Source organism: Labrus mixtus, chromosome 4, assembly GCF_963584025.1.
Source record: "Labrus mixtus chromosome 4, fLabMix1.1, whole genome shotgun sequence".
Lineage (NCBI taxonomy): Eukaryota > Metazoa > Chordata > Actinopteri > Labriformes > Labridae > Labrus > Labrus mixtus.
Genome location: NC_083615.1, coordinates 12,013,638 through 12,036,582, shown reverse-complemented (window position 1 = coordinate 12,036,582; position 22,945 = coordinate 12,013,638). Strand labels below are relative to the sequence as shown.

General features: G+C 40.0%; 2 protein-coding genes across 3 annotated transcripts; one reads left to right on the top strand and one right to left on the bottom strand.

Annotated features, from left to right (window-relative positions):
• Positions 1-886: 886 nt before the first annotated feature.
• ppp1r3ab (protein phosphatase 1, regulatory subunit 3Ab) lies at positions 887-6,880 on the bottom strand. Of its 2 annotated transcripts, none has more exons than XM_061035877.1 (4): positions 6,085-6,880; positions 5,320-5,387; positions 5,110-5,207; positions 887-4,462 (listed from the first exon to the last, which is right to left on the bottom strand). In XM_061035877.1, exons 1-4 carry the CDS (start codon positions 6,873-6,875, stop codon positions 1,274-1,276), a joined length of 4,146 nt encoding a protein of 1,381 aa, XP_060891860.1. In that variant the 5' UTR covers positions 6,876-6,880; the 3' UTR covers positions 887-1,273. The 2 variants fall into 2 exon arrangements, with proteins under 2 accessions (XP_060891860.1, XP_060891861.1); XM_061035878.1 differs by having other exon boundaries at positions 3,969-4,462; positions 5,102-5,207.
• Positions 6,881-10,733: 3,853 nt separating this feature from the next.
• LOC132972795 (forkhead box protein P2-like) lies at positions 10,734-22,775 on the top strand. The gene is made up of 16 exons (XM_061035886.1): positions 10,734-10,850; positions 11,659-11,827; positions 13,714-13,809; positions 14,775-14,861; positions 15,251-15,365; positions 15,933-16,113; positions 16,531-16,635; positions 17,391-17,478; positions 17,753-17,890; positions 18,632-18,821; positions 18,902-18,972; positions 19,948-20,049; positions 20,163-20,284; positions 21,073-21,142; positions 21,255-21,361; positions 21,461-22,775. The coding sequence occupies exons 2-16, from the start codon at positions 11,672-11,674 to the stop codon at positions 21,570-21,572; spliced, it is 1,740 nt and encodes a 579-aa protein (XP_060891869.1). The 5' UTR covers positions 10,734-10,850; positions 11,659-11,671; the 3' UTR covers positions 21,573-22,775.
• Positions 22,776-22,945: the final 170 nt, after the last annotated feature.

Here is a 22,945-nt window from a genome sequence, read left to right as displayed (position 1 = left end):
ATGGCATTTCTGTTTTCTTGCGTAAAACACTTATTTTGGTCTTCATGATCTGCGACGAACATGCAGATTTTACGAGGAAAGAAATGTAGTCTCTATTCCGGTTGTTTTTTTTTTAAAGGTCACATATTAATGCAAAAAACACTTTACCATGTTTTTCTAACACTTGTATGTGTCCCTATAGCCTGCTCTCCAAATTCCCCAATTATGAGGAAAGTCCATCCTCTCAGTCTTTTACCTGCTCCGCTTTTCAGAAAATGTCTGCTCAAACAGACTGTTTGGAGATTTTCCCTTCATGACATCACAAAGGGAAGTTACCCTGGGTAACACGCCCACAGCGAGGTGTTTGCTCTGCCTTCTGAGTCCGCCGTTACACTGTAAAGAATAGGGCATGCTGCAAGAAAGCCAGAGCGGCCTGTTCAGACTTAAGACTGTAGACTGATTAGGAAACCATGGGCAACTCGATTTGGAGATTTTACGGACACGTCTTTAACTGGGAGGAGACCCCGGGGTAGACCCAGAGTTTGTTGGAGAGATTATGAATCCCAATTGTCCTGGGAACGCGTTAGGATTTTTTAAGGAGGAGCTGGAAAAGGTTGCTGTGGACAGGGTTGTCTGGGTTGACTTGCTTTGCCTTCGGCCACCACAACCCCAGAAAAGCAGAAGAAAAATGGACGTACAGTACGTCTACAAGTACACTGGGGTTGTAATACAAAGGAGTTGAACAGGTTGAATTTATTATCAATTTATTCAATCAAGATTTAGTAAAACTAAAGTTGAATCTACACAAATACACACACACACACACACACACACACACACACACACACACACACACACACACACACAACACACTGATGACTTGTATTTACACCTGAATAATGCAGAATTGATCAGTGTGAGTGATGGTCATTGGCGTTTTGGCCACACTAAGCTGTATGTACATTTAAGCATACAAAAACCTGGTTCATACTCTTGACAACAGAGTTAGCATCCTCCCATAGGGATTATAGAGAATTTATTTTGATATGTTTCGTATATGCTCTACATCAATGCCCATCATTATTTTATAGTTTTTATTTTCGTCTTTCTTCTTCTGTTTTTCCATTTCGACTATTACTATTTGTGTAGGTCATGTGATGATATCATCTGTTGTTAAAAAATAAATTAAATAAAGGTATTTTCAAAACTAAAAAGACCTACAGATCTTTATGGGTGTCATGCAAGCACATTGTTTCCTCATAATCCTCAGGAATCCTTTACTTTACTCTTGGATTCAAGCTATCTTTTTGCTGTTTTTAACTGGCTGCCTCTCTCCTTGACACCAGAGCCAAACCAATGAAATCATGTAGAGCCCGAAACAGGCCAGAAAATCATAATGGTAGGCCACAACCAAAAATATCACTAACAAGATAGCATATAACAAAGTCTTTCCAATGTTGCGGCAGGAAAAAGTCTCTCTCCACCATGAAACGTGTCTGCTGAGGTTTTCCGGCTCACTTGCCTCGGGCAGAGGTGAAGCACTGGGTTTGAAGTCTGCTGCGAAGTCTGTGTCTACATGATTGTCCTGGAGGCAGCCGACATGTTGATCCTCATCCAGAGACTCACTGATGGAGGGCATGCGCGTGGACAGCAGTTTGCTTCTGTTTACGGAGGGTCTTCTGCCCACCCCAAATCCCGCGTCTTTGTTCCTGTCCCTCTGGGCCTGTGCCCCGGTGTGAACGGCCCTCAGACAGTGCATGTACAACTCCACCTCGTCGTCCGAGTCTGACTCTGATGAAGCGCCGTCGTGGCCTGTTTTGTCGACTTCAGGTCCGTCGACAAAAATCAATGAGCCTCCCTCTGCAGCAGTGGACTCATTCTCCTCTCGCTCTGCTTTGGATATGTCATGCGTGACTTTCTCACTTCCTTGAAAATCTTCCTCTTTGTTCATTTCAGTTTGGATGTGGGCATTTTGCAATTCTCCAGTAATGTTTTTTTCAGAACTACTCTTGTCCTGCACATTGTTCACCCAAGCAGATAAACCATCCTCAACCTCTCCTTGAGTCCGTTCTAACCTCTCTTCAGAACACCCTGCTTCATTTTCCCTTTCCTCTATTTGTGTGATCTTTGACTCTCCAGTCTTAAAAACTAGAATATCTTCCTCACAGTCCGGATTCTCCTCTTCTAAGTTTTCTTCCCTTATCTCACCCCCCCACTCTGTACCTGCTTCATCCTCATCTTTCAAGTGCATTTCTTCTTCTCCCTTTATCTCCTCTTCTTCTTGAACATCTTCACTTCTAATTTTGGCCTCTTGTATCCCTCCTAAGTGCTTTTCTCTCCCTAACTCTGTCTTCTCAGTTAGCTCTTCCTCCTCGGTGGTCTTTATCATCGTAGTGGCTTGAACATTTTCATTCTCAACCCCGTCCCTTTCTGTCCCTGCAACTATCCCCCAGATGTCTTCCTCACCAAACCGCTGCTTTTCCTTCAAAAGATTTGCAGCTTCAGCTTTGCTGTTTTTCTCTCTCACAGCTATGATCTCCCACATGAGTTCCTCCTTCGATTTCTCCTCGTCGTCCTCTGTCGTATCTCTATTTTCTGATGTGGCCTCCTCCCCCACACCCTCCAACTGTTCAACGTGGTCTTCTTCTACTGCTTCAATGTCCCCTGCTTTCAAACAAATTTCCTCACTGATGTCAATCTCCTCTTCTTCTTCTTCAACCATCATTTCCCAGTTTTTAATCTCAGTAGTGACTTCTGTACGAGAATCCTCCAATTCACAAAGCTCTATTTTAGCTGACTCAATCATTTCTCCTTGTTTCAGAGTGTCTTCATCTTCAGGCTCTATAATCATGTCACCATGTATGTGATGGTCACTCATCATCATCACTGACTCATCACCAGTTACATTACTTTCAGCACAGAGTTTAGTTTCATCTATATGTGATTTTATCACCTCTTTTTTCTCTCCTTCCAAGTTTTTGGTTTCTCCTTGAGTTTCAGAAGATATCCGATGTGATGTGACATCCTTTCCCTCAAATGCCTCCAAACTAGAATCAAAGCTAGCATGGGTATCTTTATCAGCTGGATTATCAGTGCAGCTATGATTCAGTTCATGTGAGTCTTCTAAAGTTTTATTGTCCTCTGACGTGACAACGGTTGGGGTCACTCTGCTGCCAACGTCTTCCTCTTTCTTTGCTCCTGTGCTGCTGGTCTGTTGGTCTGCCTCATCCCTCAAACGATCTGATTCTCTCTCAGAAGGTGACGTCAATGAGGTTTCTAGACTGGTCATGATGTATTTGGTTTCACTTTGTGTACGTTTTTCATCAAACTTCGTTGTTGTTTGTGTGCATGCTTGCTCTGACAGTTGAGCCGTTTCCGCTGTGGTTTGGCTTTGAAGGTCATTTGTTGGAATGTCTTCCTGTATGTCTCCCTGGAGATCTGAACTCTCGGTGGATATTTCTGGATTCAACAGATATGTATTTATAATATCAACAGCTTGTGACTCTACTTCTGTTTCTGCAGCATTTGTTTTTGGAACCTCAAATGCATTTGTGCATCTCTGCATCTCATTCAAATCCTGCAAAGTTTGTGCAGTAACCAGGACGTTATTTGGGGTTGCACCAAAACTTGTTCCTTCTTGTTTCATTGAAGAACTAATTACAGAAGAATCTAAACCTTCTTGGATTGATGATTGAAGGGTCTTTGTTTCATCTGCGAGGGCTTTGTCAATGTCAGCCCTAGCATCTGTTGGAACAGTGCGGCTTTTCTCCTTTCTTTCAGTGTTAGTGAAGTCTTCAACATTCGGTGTAGCCTTCACTGGATTCCCCCGATCAGCTAAGCACTGACTTTCAGCTCCTGCTCTTTCGAACACCTGACGATACAACGGAGCCACCACAGTTCCAAATGTGAAGCTGTTGGACTGGCTAACAAGGCCTTCACTGCATTCTCCTGTAAAATCACTGCCAGCTGGTTCAGCTGCATTACTGTTTTTACATTCACAACACACAAAACCTTCTTTCTGACTGCTTCCCTCAGATCTGGAGACACACTTGTTGATGTTTGGGTGTTCAGCTGGAGCAGGCTCATCATTTGAATGCAATGTGTTGTCTGGGATCTCTGAGGCACTCTCACCTCTTGTTAATGTGGCCGAGTCAGCCAAATTGATGCTCTCAGATTTCTCTGTCTGGCTGTTTGAGGTGTAGTCGTGTGCTGGTGCTGTATTCTGTTGAACATCAGTGAGAGGTTCGCTGCGTGTTCCCAGGGAGTCAGAGAGCAGCTGTGAACTTTCTGCGGCGCTGCTTCCCTTGGAGAGCGTCTGCACATCCGAGTGCTTTTCCTCTTGAGCTGTCTGTTTTGCTTCTGGAGGTGAATCATCTCTTTCAGCATCACCTGCTCCATTTCGTTGAGCAAAGTAGTCCTGTACCCGAGCCATCCGCGCTGCCTTTCTGCGGCTCCTTCGGCTGCAGTTCCGTCTGCTCTTGGTCTGTCCATCAACAACATGGGTACATTAATTTTAGATTGCTCACACAAAAGTTATGCTGGTTTTTTTAAAGGGAGGGGGGTGGCATTTAAAGTTGCATGTCACAAATGTATTCAATTCTTATCTGTATTTTTGATTAAACACATATAACCATTAAAGCTTAAAACATTTTTAAAAATAAAAGCATTCATGACAAAAATTAGACACTTATTCCTGCAAGAAATGAAACAGTACACAGTGTCCTTTGGGTGTCCTGTACCTTATGTTACACTGGTGCTACTCAAGTCTGAGTCATGTGACTGAAGTGCACCGGGTTTACACTAATGTTTCTGTTCCTCCTATTATAGACAGACTATGGTGTCCTTAAGCCTCCTTTCACAGCCATGAATCTTAACTCCTGTTTAAAATACTTCATGGTGTCTAGTGAAAAGGGTTAACAACGTAAAGATAATCTCAAGAATCTCTTCAGTCACACTAACCTCAAATATTGTGGAAACGTTAAACTGAAAATACACTTGCGAGCACAAAGTCATTTAAGTGGCCTTTTAAGTCTGCATATGTGGCTTGGAAGTCTAAACACAAGCCACATTTTTTTTAAATAAACCAACCAGTTGTGTCTTAGTACCAACAAATATCACTCACACACTCACCAGTATGTTCTCACCATCCTCCTCTGATGTTCCTGACTGAGCATCAGAGATTTGTTTGGCCTGTATTGTGTCCACTTCCTGTCCTTGTTTTGACACATCTGGAGACACACATTTAACATTTATAATGAGGTTGCACTACAGTGGCCACATTTTGTTTTTGAATGTCTCGGTTAATAACTTGATTTCACAACCAGCAAAATGTGTATTCACCTGTTTTGTCACTTTCCGGAAGGGAAGTTTCCATTGCTGGGTTATTTTCCAGAGTGGAGAAGTTCTGACTGTCGATGAATAAAACAGCAAAAAGTCAGACTTAATCCATGTGTCTGTCTCAGATTTATCTCTCTATGGGGCTATCACCAATCAACAAATCACATATGGCTGCAATATTGATGAACATTTATCAATTTAATGCAAACATTTCATGAAGATTGAATGATGTTTATGGGTGCAGAATGTGACTGACCGTATTATTAATATTAATATTAACATTAAAATAATTTGACTTTCCATTCATGAATAGCCTGCATTGCTTGAACTATTTCTGCCATCGTAGTAGTCTTGTCACTATGCCATAATGTAGAAAATATTTCCACCACTTACGGGATATGACTTTTCCTCAAACATAAAAGAATACAGGCCTTACATAATCCATACATAAATAAACAAACGTATAATTTACTTATAAACAGATTTTTCATAGTTTGAAGCATCCATACAATATAAAGGCTCTTGGTAAAGAAAATAATTTTTATCAAACTTTCCATCAGGCTACTACATCAAGTTTAACATTCACCAACTTTTTTTCAAGGTTGTCTTTGCCTTTCCAACTTCAGCATGGTAGACATTTGTCCCGACCATGTAAGATTCTCAAAATTAATTCCACTGAATTTTAACTTTTTAACATTTTAATTGAACTTAAAACATCATCAGTTATGACCTTTTCAGATCTATGTCAGTAAAACGCTTCATCCTCACCCGACACTCTTAAGACAGCTTTTCTTCTTCACGTTTTCTTTCTGTGTTTGTTCTCTCAGCTCCTTAGCTCTCTGGTGACAGCACAGCATGTAGTTCCTGTTGTCATTGTTGGCCCAGAACGTCCCCACTGAAGTCTCGTATCGCAGACAAAAGTCTACTCCGGCTCCCTGCTCCCCGAATGGGGGAATTAAGGTGAGTTTAAACGAGAAACAGTCCGTCAGACCCTCACTGGAGCCGGGCATGTACTCTGTCAGGAGGTCAAAGTGGCTGGACCAGGAGTCCAAAGATGTTCGGACGTACACCGCCTTATCGAAGGAGATGTTGAGGACGCGGATCACTCCTTTCAGTATTGTGGTCCCTGGAAGTAATTGGATGCTCTCCAACTCCAATTTCTGATCCCGGACTTTGTCGAACAACACCTCTCTAGACAATGGAAGTGAGAAATTCAGGGGAGATATAATGTATTCCACTGAAACCTTATCCTTCCCCTCAGAGGAGTCATATTCCGGCAGCTTGGGTACATCCCAAATGCCAAACTCCTTGACTTGCACCAGGCTGAGGCCTTTGGCGTCCGCAAATGACACTCTCCTGGAGCCACACAGGGGCGGCCCGGGCTCAGAGTCCTCGTCGCTGAGTGAACTCTTTCTTCGCGGGAGAGGAGAAGACTTGGGCCTAATGCCGATCACTATATCACACTCGTCATCGTCATCGTCCACATCCACGGAGATGAGACCCGGCACGCCTAGGAGGTTGCAGGCCCCACAAGGGCTCAGTTGTTCCGCAGACTCCATGGGGCTCCCAGCGAGCGACTCAGCGGGAAGTGAGCTGCAGTGCTTCTGCTTCTGGCAACTGACATTCAACATGCTCTGACTTAACAGATGGAGTCGAGTTACAGATGACATTGTTGCAAGGGCCAACACTATAAATAGGGAGGAAGGGTCTTAAACTATGTACAGCAGGCTAAGCTCAGGAGGGGAATATATCATCCATGTAATTTTCAGTTTAGAAAGACAGAATCAAAATGTTCTTACAGCAAAACAATCATAATACATACAAGTGTTGCTAACATTATTCTTGTGTAACTGTCAAAAAAACTTCCCTTGAGAGTTATGCTATTTGTATAAAAAACACGAGACTTACCACGGCAACCGTTTGTGTTTTGTTGTTTTTGGCTCACAACGTGTCACATGAGATTTGATGGGAGAACAAACTGTTAGGCCTCAAAAAGAATTTCCACTGACCAATGCATTGGCTACAAGCTTCTCCCTTTCCCCTGCATTTCTCCTGCTGTGCTGCAGTTGTTTCTCTCTGTTTGTCTCTATGCATGGCCATCTTCAGTGCTCCTCACCTGCTCCACTTATTTCCACGTCTTGACTGCAGCAGCCTGCTCACCTTTTTCTCCCTAAGTCCGTCCCTCTCGCCTCATTCAACGCTGTCTTCAAGCGGGGTAAAGGCCAGACAGTTTGTTCTTGTGCTCTATATTCTTTATTCCTTGTGCGTTGCCCGCTACTTAACTAATGTCTCCTGTGCTTCAGGATCAAACCAACATCTGCCATCATTCAGTCTCCAACCCTCGAGCAATATGTTCCTCTACTCAGCCACTCAGCGCCTGCCCACGTCTCCTCTCCACGCTCAACCTCCATGTCAGATTAACCAGCCTGTATCCATTACTTCATTAAAACCTTTTCAACTGACTTACCTGCGTCTGTGTTTTGCACTTTGGGTCAAAAGAAAACTCTCCGAACACACTCACTTTGTAGGTATTGCAAAATCTGCAAAGCCTGAAAGTATGTTGGACGATACTACTCTCATACTTCAAATAATCTGCTTATCGTATATCAAGATTTATCTGCAGAATTATCCAGCTGACAGTCATGCATTGTGTTACACTTCCTGTGTTTATCTCACAGCTGTGACAAAGTGGTGTGTGTCCAACTCAAACCAAGACCAAAGTGGTTATTCTCAAGTCTTACAGAGCAAACAAAACACATATTTTAACTGTGAGTAAGAGTGATTTATCTTAACTGTAGAGTGCTGAACCCTTCCTGAATCAGATGTGAACAGTATAAAAGAGCTGAACTGTCAGACCATTTGGGAATTGATTCAGACAGGACACTTCCAATTTTACTCCTGTGCGAGGATTTGGAAGATAGTTAAACAATGAATTCAAAGAAAGGAAAACCAGATCAACACCTCACAGATACTTTATACATGGAGGAAGAACAAGCAGGATGTGATTTATCAAATGTAATGAAGACAGAAGACAGGCGCGGTGAAGTGAGTGGAGAAGAAATGGCCTCAAAAGTGGCAGAGGCTGTTGAGAGCAACCCCCCCATTTGTCCACACAACTCCTCTGAGGATACTCACCTTCTCTCTAAGCCAGCACTGTCCTACCTTGCGTTGATTACAAAAGTCATCTTGTCCTCCCCTTCTCAGAAACTCAACCTGGCGTCTATCTACAGAACCATGGAGGAGCAGTTTCCCTACCTGAGAAGCCGGGGTCCGGGCTGGAGGAACAGCGTGCGGCACAACTTGTCTGTGAACGACTGCTTTGTCAAGGTGAGCCGCTGCGAGGACGGTCGGGGCCATTACTGGGGCATCAACCAAGCTCACCTGAGAGACTTCCAACGGGGGAACTTCGGGGTGTACAAGAAGGCCAGAGGGAGGTGGGAGAAGGAGAGGGAGCCAGGTGACAGAGCAGCGAGGTGTCTGGTTTGGATGGAGACCTACCTTAGGCAGTTCTACTTGAGCAGATCTTCCGGTTGGGAGGAGCCACAATGCCCTCTGCAGGATCCAGGGAGGTATCAGATGTGTTACTGGGACTGGACCCATTCACACTATCAGCCTTGGACTGCCAATGTGGGCTGGGTACAACCTGCCAGGCTTAGACTAACAGACTCAAATAGTAAGGCTACAGCTGTGAGAGGGCATGACAGTGAAACCGTGACCTCAGGACCCCTGCTCCGTCGGGAGATGAACGACCCGGTTCTCACAGGAATGGAAGAGTCATATGACAGCAGGTTCATGACTCCACCAGTGCAAGCCTTCGTGCTTCCTGGCTGCTGGTGTTTGCCTCCTGTCGTCAACGAGCAGATTAATCCTTCACCTTACAGATTCTACTTTTAAATACACCCCTGAACTGTCAAGACCCTCAACAAAACAATAAACTAGGGAGACTGTATGGGAAGGATTTTGCTGTTTATGAATAACACAATATGTAACTAACCTTCCAATGAACACATGAGGGCAAATACATACTGATCCAGTAGGTGGCAGAAAGTTACCTTGGTAACAACAGCTCAGTTTAAGCTTCTTTAAGAATTGTTTTGTGGAGAGAATTTTTTTTGTTTTGTTTCCCTGCTCATTTTTTAAAATTTATAGAAATACATCACATATTGCACAGCATTTCAATGTTGAAAAAAGCATCATGTTTAATTTGCATTTGCTTTCATTATCAGTTTGTATCATAGCTACATGCCATGTAATCCGCTCATCCTTCGACAAGGGAGACTTTCAAGAGTTTGTGTCTGCAAAAGTATCAAAGAAAGCGTTATTTGGTCTGACCTTGATATTCCAACAGTTTGGCAGCTTGGCCTTTGGTTACAAAGAACCTGCTTCATTATAATAGGTGATGTCTGTAAAGCATATTTTACCATTTAGAGCTTTCATAACAGGAACTATATGAAGGTATGACTACATTTAAATCATTTGAAAGTCACCATGTCACTGAGAAATGTAATTGCTGTACTTGAGGCAGATCTATTTTTTTCCCTTTGTGCTTGATTTAAGTGTTCCTGTCTTGTGTATTCATCTATATTTTTACTCTAAACTGTTACTGGTGTGCTGTTTGCCATGCAGGTCTCCTTTGTAAAAGAGATTTTTTTTATTTATCTCAAGGGACTTTCTGGTAAGATAAAGGTTAAATAAGATGTGCAGGTGGCATGCTCCAAAGTAGAAAAGAAAGGAGTAGAGTAAGACAAACTTTGTAGAGGTGACTGTGCAGAAATGGTCCTATTCAAAGTTTTACTGCGTCGGTATCATGTCAGGTTTAGTTTGACAAGCTGCACTCTGGGGTGCACTGCATTTATAAACAGCCCAAATTAAAACACTTTTATTTGTTTTTGAACAGATGTAGTGATATGCTCTTCAAATAAAAGTGCAGACACTACTGTAAATAGCTCTTTGATAACAGCTTGACAGTTGTGTAGCTGCAGAGCTCTTTTTTTTGTTGTTCAAAACTTAGCGCATATCTAAATAAAGTCGCTTGTCTTTCTCACTTAACCATGAAAGACAATAAATGATGCTTGTTTCCAGGCATTATGTTTTTTAATGGTTTCTTTTTGGATTGGATCGTGTATGTCTATGAATATCAACAAAGAAAAGTAATGCCTGCAAAGAAGGTCTCGTGCCTAAAATAGACGACTGGAAAGCACAGCATCATGTTTTCTCTTTATGTTATCAGCAACACACATTATACTTTCATACCAATGGCATGCAACATATATGAATGCTGACTATAAATGTGGAGTAAAAAAACAATGTAAACACTGCTAGAATTCAAATAAAACTGATTTGATGACATGTATTTACTGTTTTTTTTTACACCTTGATTTATTCACAGCCTAACCCACTGAGTGACACTGTGACTCCTCCCACTCAGGTAGACTCACAACTCCATCAGCTCTCTCCCATCCTCACTCCAAACTGCCTGACTTGGAGACATCAACTCTGCCTGACTGCTCTGAATTCGACTCTTCATCTAAAAGGTACGTTAACGATTCTGACACATATAAAGGATTCAAAGAGGTCTTTCTGCAAACATCGTCCTATTCCTCTTTGTGTTTGGATGTTACTACTTACATTAAACTCCTTTGTGTGATAATGTTAAGGTATTTCTCTTCATATTATAGCTCTCGTGTATAAATAGGACCTTTTTATTTGTACCTCTTAGCTACTTCATGCTGTGCAGGAACAAAAAAGTTGGCTTTTAAAGGTTCTTACAAGCTTCCCTGAATATTCACACCGTGTCAGTAAGAGGCCACAAATAAATGGACGGACAATATTCCATCTCAGATAAAACTAGTTTGATAATCTGAAAATATAAAAGTACGCTTTACAGTATATGTCAAATTGTCAATTACATGTCAAAATCTCGAGAGCATGTAGGAACCTTGATTTAAAATCTCCTCCATCCAATGTTATGTGTGATGTAGATAATGCTTTAAAATTAAAATAATAATGCTATAATCTCTATGTTTTTTTTACAAACATCAAATTATTGAAATGTAACATGGAAACACATGATGTATAAAATCTCAGTTGTAAATTGCACGTGTGTAGTTGTTGGATTTAAAGTCTTGCATTGTGGAAAGATGCTTTTTTCAGTATTGTTTTCATCTTTGCATTTCAATGAGCATGCTTGTCATCTTTTGCATTTTTAAAAAAGATTAGATGAGTTTTCTTCCTTGACTTGTTTTCTAACGGCCACACAGATGTAATTCAGTAACTTTGCTGAGTTGTCTCTACAGTGTTTAAACCTCACAGCTCATTTAGTGTTGACTGTTTGCTTTTAAGGACTTGAGCCGGGATGCCTGAGTCTCCTCTCAGTCCCGCTGCAGCCCGTCAGACCCCGGCCAGCAGCCTCCTCAGTCACACAGACAACGGTGCAGGAGAAAAAGCAGCTAATGGGGACTCCTGCAGCGGAGTGAGTGCTGAACACTGGCAGAGTCTCCACCATAAACAGGTATTTTCATCTTCAACCTCCCTCTTATTTCCTCTTCTCTTCCCCTTCATAAATGTGAAATAGAGGCGGTATGAGGTCGCAAACAGATGCCAAGGGAAATACAGCACAATGATTCCATATTGGACGTCCTCAGACAGGACTCCAAACCCGGAGCCTGTAGCTCTGTTGACAGTGATTTTATATGAGATCTGATGTGAGCTGGGAGTTGACACACAGAACTCTGTTTGTCCTTCACTATTAGTTTGTCAGACTAGGCAGGGAGGAAAAATGGTCCAGCGACCTCGGTCAAACACATGCAAGAGAACGGCAAATAGGCATGAGTCAATGTAATTTAATTCTTGTTTGTTACGTTTCCGTCTCTGGGAGTCTTTATCTGGTGGATCAATGAAAAAACCAAGATGATAAACTTCTGCTCAACAAGGTTTTTTGTCCGTTTTGTCCATTTTTCTTTTTCTTTACCTCATAAATTCACTTTTAGTTCATAATAAAGGCTCGTCTATCGTCTGCAACTGTGAGTTGAATGTTTGAAAATTATCTTTCTTTCAGGATTCATCAAAAAACAAAATGAATGTGGACAGTGACAATGACATAAAGCTGCTGTCATCAGAGTGTGATTCTTTGAAATCTTTATTAAGGGCATGTTATATGGATGTTTTTTTAACCATCAAACTTTGAAAATGAAAAAGAAAAAAGTAAGGCTACGCACTAGGAAAAGAAGCCTTCTCTCCTGACAAAAGAAAAGGACACACGTCTGTAATGGATTTTTTTTTTTTAATGCAGCATCTAATCCACACATCATGAACGATGAGCGAGTGATGTGAAAAGCATGAAAATGAAACCAGCTGCATATCAGTGCCTTCTTTAAAGTAATATTCAGAGTGGAGCTGCCTTCCTTCTCAAATGATGTGTACAGAGTCTAAGTGTTTAGTAGATATATAATAATAATAATTATAAGTTTATTTATGTAGCACCTTTAAAAAAACAGGTTTGTGCCTTGACAAACAGAAAAATATATATTTTGAATGGTCATCACAGTTTATTGCATATCTCCAAAAAGTGTTTTGTCTATTAGTATGTATACAAAGTAGATCGGTCGAGGTGGAGTTGGGCCAATAAATATTTTAATGTTAATTGTGACTTTAAAAAAACACAAAAGATTGATTGTCTATGGAATAAACTACAATACAAAAATGTGTTTTCTCATGGTTTAGATTATAAAGGTAGAGTTTATAAGATTATTTGAGTTTACTTCATTTTGTTTTTTTAATTTGGTCAAAATTACCTATAAAAACTTAATATCACAGCAATTGAAATGATATAGAAAATATGATATTTTAGATTTGACAAAAGGCATTAATTATAAAAAAAGTATATTTGTCCATTTTCTTGCATCAGCCCACTAGTTTTTCTTCTCCTTCTCGTATTATAATTTGTTCTAGCATTGTTTGTAATACAACATGTTCACTGGCTTTTGTTGTATCTTAATGTAGTCATGGCAATCGTAGTTTCCTCCGTTTGTCTTCAGAACGAGACAATCACTCTGATATTTGTCACTCAGCCATCGGTTATTATTCTGTGAGTGTTTGCCTTTATTAATATCCATACACTTCTATTAGGAGACACAACAAGCATGTAATTGTGTTGCTAATTAACTGGTCAGCCTATCGCCCATCTCATTTAGGACCAATGACACAATCCAGCATGATGGTGTTCACAAGGGGTTGACGGCACTGTTTTGTAATTGGATTTGAAAGATTTCTCATTTCTACAGTTGTTGCTGTTAAACACTTGAAACTTGCCTTCAGTCTCATTGGCTCGTCCTGCTTTCTTTGCTCTGCAGACTCTGGCCTTTTATCATTTTGTTTCCCTTCCTCCTCTTCTTCAAGGTGTTTCTGGCGATGATGGCTCCTCAGCAGCTCCTGTCACCCAACCAGCTGCAGGCTCTGATCCAACACAAACAACAAGCTCTCATGCTCCAACAGGTAATTATCACTAAAATGATTATTTATAATGATAAACTGCACTCTGATTAATGGGACTATTACCTATGCCAAATAAAGTTAGCATGTTTCTTTCATAAAGTATTACACCAAAACCAATTTTACCAGTGAAATAAATAAAATACAATGTTGAATTTAATCATGAGTGTGTTTCTTTACCTGGTAGCATAAAGCTGTAACTCAAATTGGTTAAGTAACTTTGCAAAGAAGTGCAAGTTGCATGCAAACTATCCAAGTTGAAAGATCAGCTGCTTAGCATTCATCTTTTAGTTCTTTGAATAAGTACAATATCAGACAAAGTTTAAACCTTTGGCATTAGCAATAGTTGTCATGCTAGTAATTAGCATCTCTCCTCCTTGTGTGAAATAGTTTTTTGGCACATGGTTCTTGCAGATAAGAATAATAACATAACATAAACTAAACATAAGATGGACAACCGATAGTCTTCTTGGTGAAGCAAGTTAATGGACAAGCACGGGTTAACTAATAATCTACTTAAACGAGCTAGCTCACAGAGACACAATTTTATAGAGCTACGCATTGAGATGTGCAACCCAGCGTCTTTGATTATCTTAACCGAACACCGACTAGCTTAAAGGCAGGGTTTGTAATTTCCTCCAGATCCACTTTTTAAGATTTTGGTTGAAATTGTCTTTAGGTCTTTAGATATTATAACATTCAACCCAATTTTAGCTTTTACAGCCTTTTTTCTCCACAATTTTGTTTTATACCGAATTCTTCACATTCTTGCCCATCAACTTTTAACTTCAGATTATAGCAAATATGTATCACGAACCTCAAAGGAACTTATTTGAAATTTCAACATTGGTGTTATAGAATGTCTAGGGGATGCTGAAACCTTTTTGAATTTCCTACTTTGAATTTTAAGAGCAAAGTTTTTAATGTAAATTGTTTTATGGTATAACCATTCATTACACTTTTTCTAGCAACATCTGAAGGAGTTTTATAAGAAGCAACAGCAACAGATTCACCTGCAGCTGCTTCAGCATCAGCCCGGCAAGAAGGTCAAAGAGGTCAGTTATTCTTCTCCCGTCCACCAACCCCTCCATCTATTGTTTTCTGCTTATCTGGGGTAGGGTTGTGATGGCAACGGGTTCAAGGAGTCAACCCAGACTTTCTTCTCCCTAGCAATGTTTTCCATTTCCTTCCTGGGGATTCCAAGGCGTTATTCCTCATCTTCTTTGTGTGAAGATTTCTTCTGAATTTGTTTGACTGTTTTTGCACTCAAATTGGTATTTATCTAATTTAGTTGTGGAAAAAACACTGAATAGTCACATCAATCAAATGTAATAAAATAATCTAGTCAGAGAGAACAAACCAAGACGACTAAGAAAGGAGAGTGAGCGCACATCAATATCTCACTTTTCTATAAAATGTCTTGACTTCTCTCTCCATCCTGCAGCTTCCTGCACAGCAGCTCGTGTTCCAGCAGCTCCTCCAGCTCCAGCAGCAGCAGCAGCAGCAGCAGCTCATGCAGGTGCAGAGACCAGTCCTGTCCTCCCCTGCCCTCTCTACAGGTCACTCCATTTTACACTTTTTTTCCCCTGTGTTTCTCCCACATCTTTGGTGCAGTCATTTTTGAAAGTTACTACAATTCAGAGCATGTTTGCAAAAGAAAGATTCAATTAACAGTAGGGTCCTTATGATATGTTTTTGTAAAGGGACATAAATACAGACTGGACCTACTGTAAGGTCTTTAGATTCATTTATAGAAATGAACTTAACACAAAAGAAACGATGATGAAAGTGAAATCTGAAAGTAAAAAAAAGTCCATCTGTCTCTGATAGTAGCTGTGATAAGTATTCCTGATTTACAGAGAGTACAGAAACATTAGGACATGACTAAAAAAAAAAAAAAAAAAAAAAAGTGCACAAACATAAAAAGCAAAAGTTAACTTCAACAACAAAAAAAGCTCGCTATGAAGATAATCATAGTTCTAGAAAAATGTGACTCAGCCCCTTGCATTGGAACGCCGTCTGTGATGTAGTTAAAAGGCCTCTATTCATTTTCTGTTTGCTTGATTAACATATAAAACGAAGCACTCCAACTGTCCTATGTGCTGTGTGTGTTTTTGATGTCATAGTCAGTTTCAGTCCTGCGGAGATGATGCAGATATGGAAAGAGCTCACAAACGAAATAACTGAAGAAAACACTCCAACAAAGGTCAATCAGGACTCTTCTGCTAACAACATCACGTCGACCAAAGTCCCGGTGAAAGTGAAGGCACACCAGCAGCAGACTTCTCCTCCTGGCGGGGCAGAGTGGTACGATACGTCTGTTTGTGCGCTTAATGTGAACGCTGAGCTGATACTGGCTTTTTGTCAACATCAAAGACTTTTCATCTTTAGACGTTTTCCTTTCTCTCGAGTTGAGTGCAGGGCGGTGTTTGCTTTTGCAGCGAGACTTCACTGTTAATTCCCCTCGGGACGATATATTTTGTTTTGTTTGTTTGCTTTGTGTGATGCCAGCTGAAGAAAAAGTTTACAGACTCACATGTCCCGAATCAAAAGTAAATACTTCTCTTTTTATTGTTTTTACAGTGCTCCCTTCCACCTCACTCTGTCATTTTCTGCCACCTATAAAAAACACACACTTGTATCTGTTTTATTCCTGTTGTCTTGATGCGCTGTGTTTTAAATCGTGCACTACCTTTCATATTTTTTCTCTTCATCCTTTTCTAGTGCTGTTAAAGCTGATCACAGCGCCACACACGCTCTCTACACTCATGGTGTGTGCAGTTGGCCCGGATGTGAGTGTGTTTGTGAAAACCTCAGCCAGTTCATCAGGTCAGTTCTACTCCATAATGTCTTGTCCTCTCTGTCCCTTAAAATGACAGCTCTGAACTAAACTAACCATTTGGCGGGAAAAAAAATGTAAGGAATTGAAAGTCAGAGTCTACTTTATATTAAATGTAACTGATGATAAACCATTCTAAATGCATTAAGCAGAGACACACCGTGTATGCCACGCCCATCTACTGCCCTCTGTCAGCAGCTGTGAAAACTATGATGAAGAAAGTAGATCATCATTCTATCCCTTTTAGACCAAATTGTATCCTAAAAACTTTCTTTCAACACTGCAGGAGATTTATATTTTAGTAAACCTGAAGCTTTTCTCTGTAACTTCTCAGTTTGGCATGAGAGGCATACACTTGGGCTAACATCTCAGTCAGTCTGGATTGATGATAAGAAGAATTTTATTAGAAAAAAAAAAAAAATAAACAAACAAACAAACAAGTCAATAAAACATCCTTAGAACTTTCCAAATTGCTCATTCATTTATTCATTAATTTATTCATCTTCAGTCTGCCAACAATCACTTACACTTATTTCTGCTGGAGTGGTTTAAATGAAGTTTCCATTATATTCTTTACCTTCATAGGACTCAAATATTCACCCAGTGAATTCAAGCAGATGGAAGAAAAGTCCAACAGAATTACCGAAATGAAAGTCACTTTTTGAGTTTGCTGTTATTCTGTCTTTACTGTGTGTGTGTGTGTGTGTGTGTGTGTGTGTGTGTGTGTGTGTGTGTGTGTGTTTAGGCATTTGGGCAGTGAGCACGCTCTGGATGACAGGAGTACAGCACAGTGCAGAGTCCAGATGCAGGTGGTTCAGCAACTTGAGCTCCAGGTACAAGTGCTCTGAAGATGTTGAAATAGTCAGAACTGCTGCTGTGAAGTTTGCTTTGCACAGGTTTTAAATGTATGATACATAGTTTGAAGTCCTTCTTCTGTATGGTTAATATTCATGCAGCCTTTCTCCGGATATCTGCCAGAAGGAAATTGTTCTTAGCTTTATTTGTTTGGTTCACAGTGCTCCATTTGAGATCTGTGTGTTCACTGTTTGGGTGATGAAACGCCTTTGACTCTGATGACTTCTCCTTCTATTCATCTCCTCCAACAAGCTCGTCAAAGAACGGGATCGCCTGGGCGCGATGATGGCTCACCTTCACCTGCCGTCTTTAGGAACCCAGTCCATCTCTGCGCCCGCAAGACTGCAGTCACCTCAATCTGATACGGCCGCTGACCCGTGTGATCTACAGGTGTGATAGTGTTCAGTGATAAGCTGTGTGGGGAACAACGTCAGAGTGAGTGATCCGTAAACTGAACTTCATGTTTGCAGATGTGAGGAGAGCTCAAATTATGAGGTGGTGGAAAGTGAAAATGCAATCTTATCTTCTTAAGAACTGATGGAGACACTGCCAGTCTGTGATCCCCCCCCCTTGGAGAAATGTTAAAAGTGCAAAAATATGTCGTGCTTTTGTTCTCAAGAAATAATAAAACATGGGATATTATAATGGTAGAGATAAAGGTGAGGTAATCGTAGACTCTGCACTGAGACGTTGGGTCAAATCTGATCTCAAATGCATTTCTTTAAAGAGACTTTTTCTTTGTGGTGATCTTCCTTTCTTTGTGTGACTCGCTGCACGATGTGAGTCCTGAGCGCTTCCCTTTTCCTTTTGGCATCCAGCTGTTGGCACCAGATGTCCTTGTTGCCTTTTTGCGCTTTCAGACAGCAGACATGCTCTGATAACGTGGAAACTAATCATTTGATAATCTCGCAAATATTTCACCATAATCACAACACTCACCAAACAATTTCACCCTATAATTAACAATAATTGACCTCCTTCTTCTGGGGATATTAGTGGGATCACCTCTGAATAGGCGAATCAAATCGCTCTGTTACACTCCCCCTCTCTGTTTTGTCTCTCTGTCTGGTCTTTGTCATTCCACTTGTTTCTTTTGTTAACTTAAAATCGTCTCGCTTGTCTCGCTCTCAGCTCGGTTCGGTCTCTGTCACCGACGACCCGTCCTCGCTGAGCCCGTCAGACTCAGCTCAGGTTTCTCCCCGACCTCGTGGCCCAGTCAGCACTCCCTCCCTCGAGTGTGAGGAAGACTTTCCCACTCAGACTTCATGTGCGGGGGCCATAAGACGTCGTCATCACTCTCTGCTCTATTTAATGTCTTCAGGTAAACTAGTCTCTGATAGGATTTGTTAATTCACATTTTTCTCCTCCAGTTTAGACTTCCTGTGTTTTGTCTTGTTTCAGAAAATGAATATGAGCTGTACAAGAACACGGACATCAGACCACCATTCACATATGCAACCCTGATAAGACAGGTACAGTGAGTTAGAAGAGCTTCTGTATCTGCCTCATTTCAAACATTGTCAAAGTAACTTACATAAGAAACTTAAAATACAGATTTTAGCCACAGTGCGTTACTGTTTTGTAATTTTGTCTTTTTTACTTTTTCTCCTTGTACAAAGGCCATGTTATCAGTTAACATGTCTTCAATATATTTGATTGATTGATAAGATGTTTGCCTCATGAAAGGTCAGAACATTTTGAATAAAGTTGATCACTACGGTGTTTCCCTCATCCAGAGAAGACATCCTCAAATGTCTCTTTGTGTCTACACCCCCAAAGATATTCAGTTTAATGTCTTAAAGGAAACGATAACAAGAACATTAAAACGTTTTAGTGTCTGAAATCAGAAAATGTGATCATTTTTACCTTAAAAATGACTTCAACCAAATCATCTGTTACAAAAATAGTAAATTAAATAAATAATAAAATAATAAAAAATAATGAATAAATAGATGTATGATTGTATCTCTGTTTTGAGGACTTTCGTCTGATTTTAACTTACTTTATTTTTCTGTTCATGTTAACGGTCATGTGATCATGATCTATTTGAATCACATTTCCACTCTTTAGAAGTAACACTGAAATGAGTTGGTAACTGATTTGATCAAAGTAAATCATTTTGATCCTTTTTTTTCACTTTAAAAATAAATATTTCATGAATGTACGTTCTCTTTAATATTTGTCAGTTTTTTAGTCTCTATATATTTTGGGCAAATAATCTGACAAATCTGGAATTATTTCATAGTTTAAATTCTCTGTCTGTTATTTTTAACATCAAATTTATCAAATTTAAAATGTATTATGTGTCATAATTAAAAAAAAGATTTCTATGACAATTTATTGAAGAAGAAGACTTTCTCGTCCTGCCTTCCATCAGGAGTGAAACAGTCGGGGCTTTAAATTGATCCTTTTATGTTCTTCACTTTTTATTCCCTCTCCATCTCCAGGCGATCATGGAGACATCAGACATGCAGCTAACACTCAACGAGATATACAACTGGTTCACACGGACGTTTGCTTACTTCCGACGAAACGCTGCCACATGGAAGGTAACGCACCCGAAAGATAATTACCTCTCTGATCCCGGAGTGTGTGTCATACCTGATTTATGCAGCATGTATCGGGTAATGATCCCCTTCACTCTGATGTTTCTCTGCATCAGAACGCTGTGAGACACAACCTGAGCCTGCACAAGTGTTTTGTGCGCGTGGAGAACGTGAAAGGCGCCGTGTGGACGGTGGACGAGGTGGAGTACCAGAGGAGGAGGTCTCAGAAGATCACAGGGTACAGTGGTTTGTTTTCCTCTGAGCTCACATCAGGGTATCTGCAAAGATTTCACTTTAGATCATTTTCTAAACCATGGAAAACAACAAATTTCACAGACGAGCAGGACTGAAGTAAAAATTCAAGGTTTCAACATCGGCCTCTTCTGGGTTTGAACAGGGATCAAAAAGCAATGAGAAGAAATCTGAGTGTTTTGAAATATTTAACAAATTATAAAGAATTAAAAGAAATACTTAATTTCACAATCAGAATCAGCTTTATTGTCCATGTATGCTTACACACACACACACACACACACACACACACACACACAGGATTTGACTTTGGTGAGCTGTGCTCTCGATGTACATAAATTAAAACATTAAATATATCGGATGTCTCAATTTCCTGTCAAATTGAACCCCCTTTTTCTTTTTCTCTTTTTTTCTTTTTATTTTTTTTATATATATATATATATATATATATGTATAAATCAAGCTACAGAAGCAGAAAAATATCCTTTTGAAGTATCTGGAAGGTATTTGACACCCATGATGTCACCAGGAAGAAAAAAAAAATACAAAATATGCAAAATGTAGGAACACATAAAAAAACCTCCTGATGGCATCTGCAGGGAAGCGACTGCAATCTTAAATCCCTTCAGGCTGTTTCATGACTACTCATGAAGCTGAATCATTTGTCATCAACTGACTGACCTCGCCTCAAACTATTGTTGTTAAAAGGTATTGGTTTGTTTGCTTTGAATTAGACAGACGGTGATGTTGTGTGTTACCTGTGTCATCCTGCAGGAGTCCATCTCTGATGAAACACGTGTCCTCCAGCCTGGATTTTGGGACTGTTCTGAATGTCGGCTTGAAGGTGAGAAGATGAGTCATTAAGAGTCCGTGTCTAAAAGCATCTGCAGCTTTAGCTTCCTGACTTCAATCTTTTTCTAGTTCATTGATGGATTTCTGATTGATCCTCTTTGTAGACGGCGTTGTCTGAGGCGTCTCTGCCAGGTTTCAGGGAGTGTGTCGGCAGAAACTCCAAAAGGCTGATCCTGGAGAACAAAGTAATGAACAGGCACCGTATCAAGCAGTACGTTTTGTTCAATTTGAACTCCAATAACCATTAAAACAACTGAATAAATGCTGCAATCAAAGATCCAATTTGTCTTTTTTTGTTTTCACCTTGCAGGTCGCTTTTCCTTAAAGATGAGAGGCTGAATCTGATTGACCAAGAATCGGTTAAACCAGGAAGTCTGCAGGACGAGGTCGAACATGAAGACGATTTGTTCGACCTTGAATGACTAAATAAACGCTTCTCATCTGAAACAATCAGCTGCAAAGACGAAAGACGCCCTTTGTTCACAATCTGGGAAGTAGCCCAACATTGAGCATTAGAACTTGAGTGTAAAGAATCGGACAAAATCAACCAAAATACAAAATAACTTCCTGCAGGGCGTATTTATTCATGCTCATGGAAACTGATTGGTGTTTGTTATCTTTGCAGTACTCCACCTTAGCTTCAGATCATTCAGAAACTGAAGTGAAAAATGATTTTGATCTGCTAAATCTTTAACATTTGTGCAGATGCCACACTTTAAATAATTATGAAGGAGAAAGGACATTAAAGAATTCAAGAAAGGAATCAAACTAAAGCAAAAACAACAAAAATAACTTGTTTTCTTTTAATCAAGGGGGAAATAATACTTTGTCGACCCATAAAAAAAAAACATCTTTTTGTGGAAATGATAAATCATCATGTCCAAAGTGAGTGAGTCACAGAATATTTGCTACATGAGGGGAGTAAAAAGTTTATGTTTCGTGTGTTCATCGTCAGAGCTAAAAGAAAAAAAAACACAATCTGAATGTGAATGCTGCGTCACTGCGAAGAGAGAGATCTTTTTTATGTTATTTAAAAAAATAAAAACCTGTACAGTTTGTGCTGTGGCTCCTGTTTGTTATCCTCATAGATGAAAACCTCTTGTAAGATGCATCGTGTCCCCTGTGTCTCTTCCTGTGTCTCTTCCTGTTTCTCCGTGTGTAACACAACTCTTTAATTCAGCGCTTTGTTCCTGAAACAATCAGCCGTGTTCCAAACATTACACTTTGATAATATTTGGAGTATTTACAATAGAAACTATGAACAAACCACAACTCTGTCTTTATGCTGCTTATTGTGTCTGGTGTTACAAAATGACATGTTCTGTGTTGTTCGTCAGTGAATGCTGATGAGTTTATCATTGATATACCTGTGAGTAACGGCTTTGAGGTAAATGTATTTAAAACTCTTTATTTAAATGACATGCACTGTTGAACCACCCGTATACAGATTCAAGTTTCACCACATGATGCCATGTCACGGTTTATGTCGATTGTTTGGACATTTTACACAAAAATAAAAATAAAAATCACTTTATCTGGCTTTACTCTCATGTTGTCATGTTCATACTTCTGCGAGTGACTAAATAAAGAACAAAGGAAGGAATTACATTTTTAAATTTGGCGTAACTAAAAGTCAATTACAAACTAATCAAGCTGCATTTGATAAGACATACAAATCAATTCAAATAAATACAGAATGCATTTACAGCATCGCTTCAACATTTAACTATTTATTAAGTAGTGTGTGCGTGAGTAGGAGTGAAGTCATGAGTGGTACATTTATGGTGACAGAAAC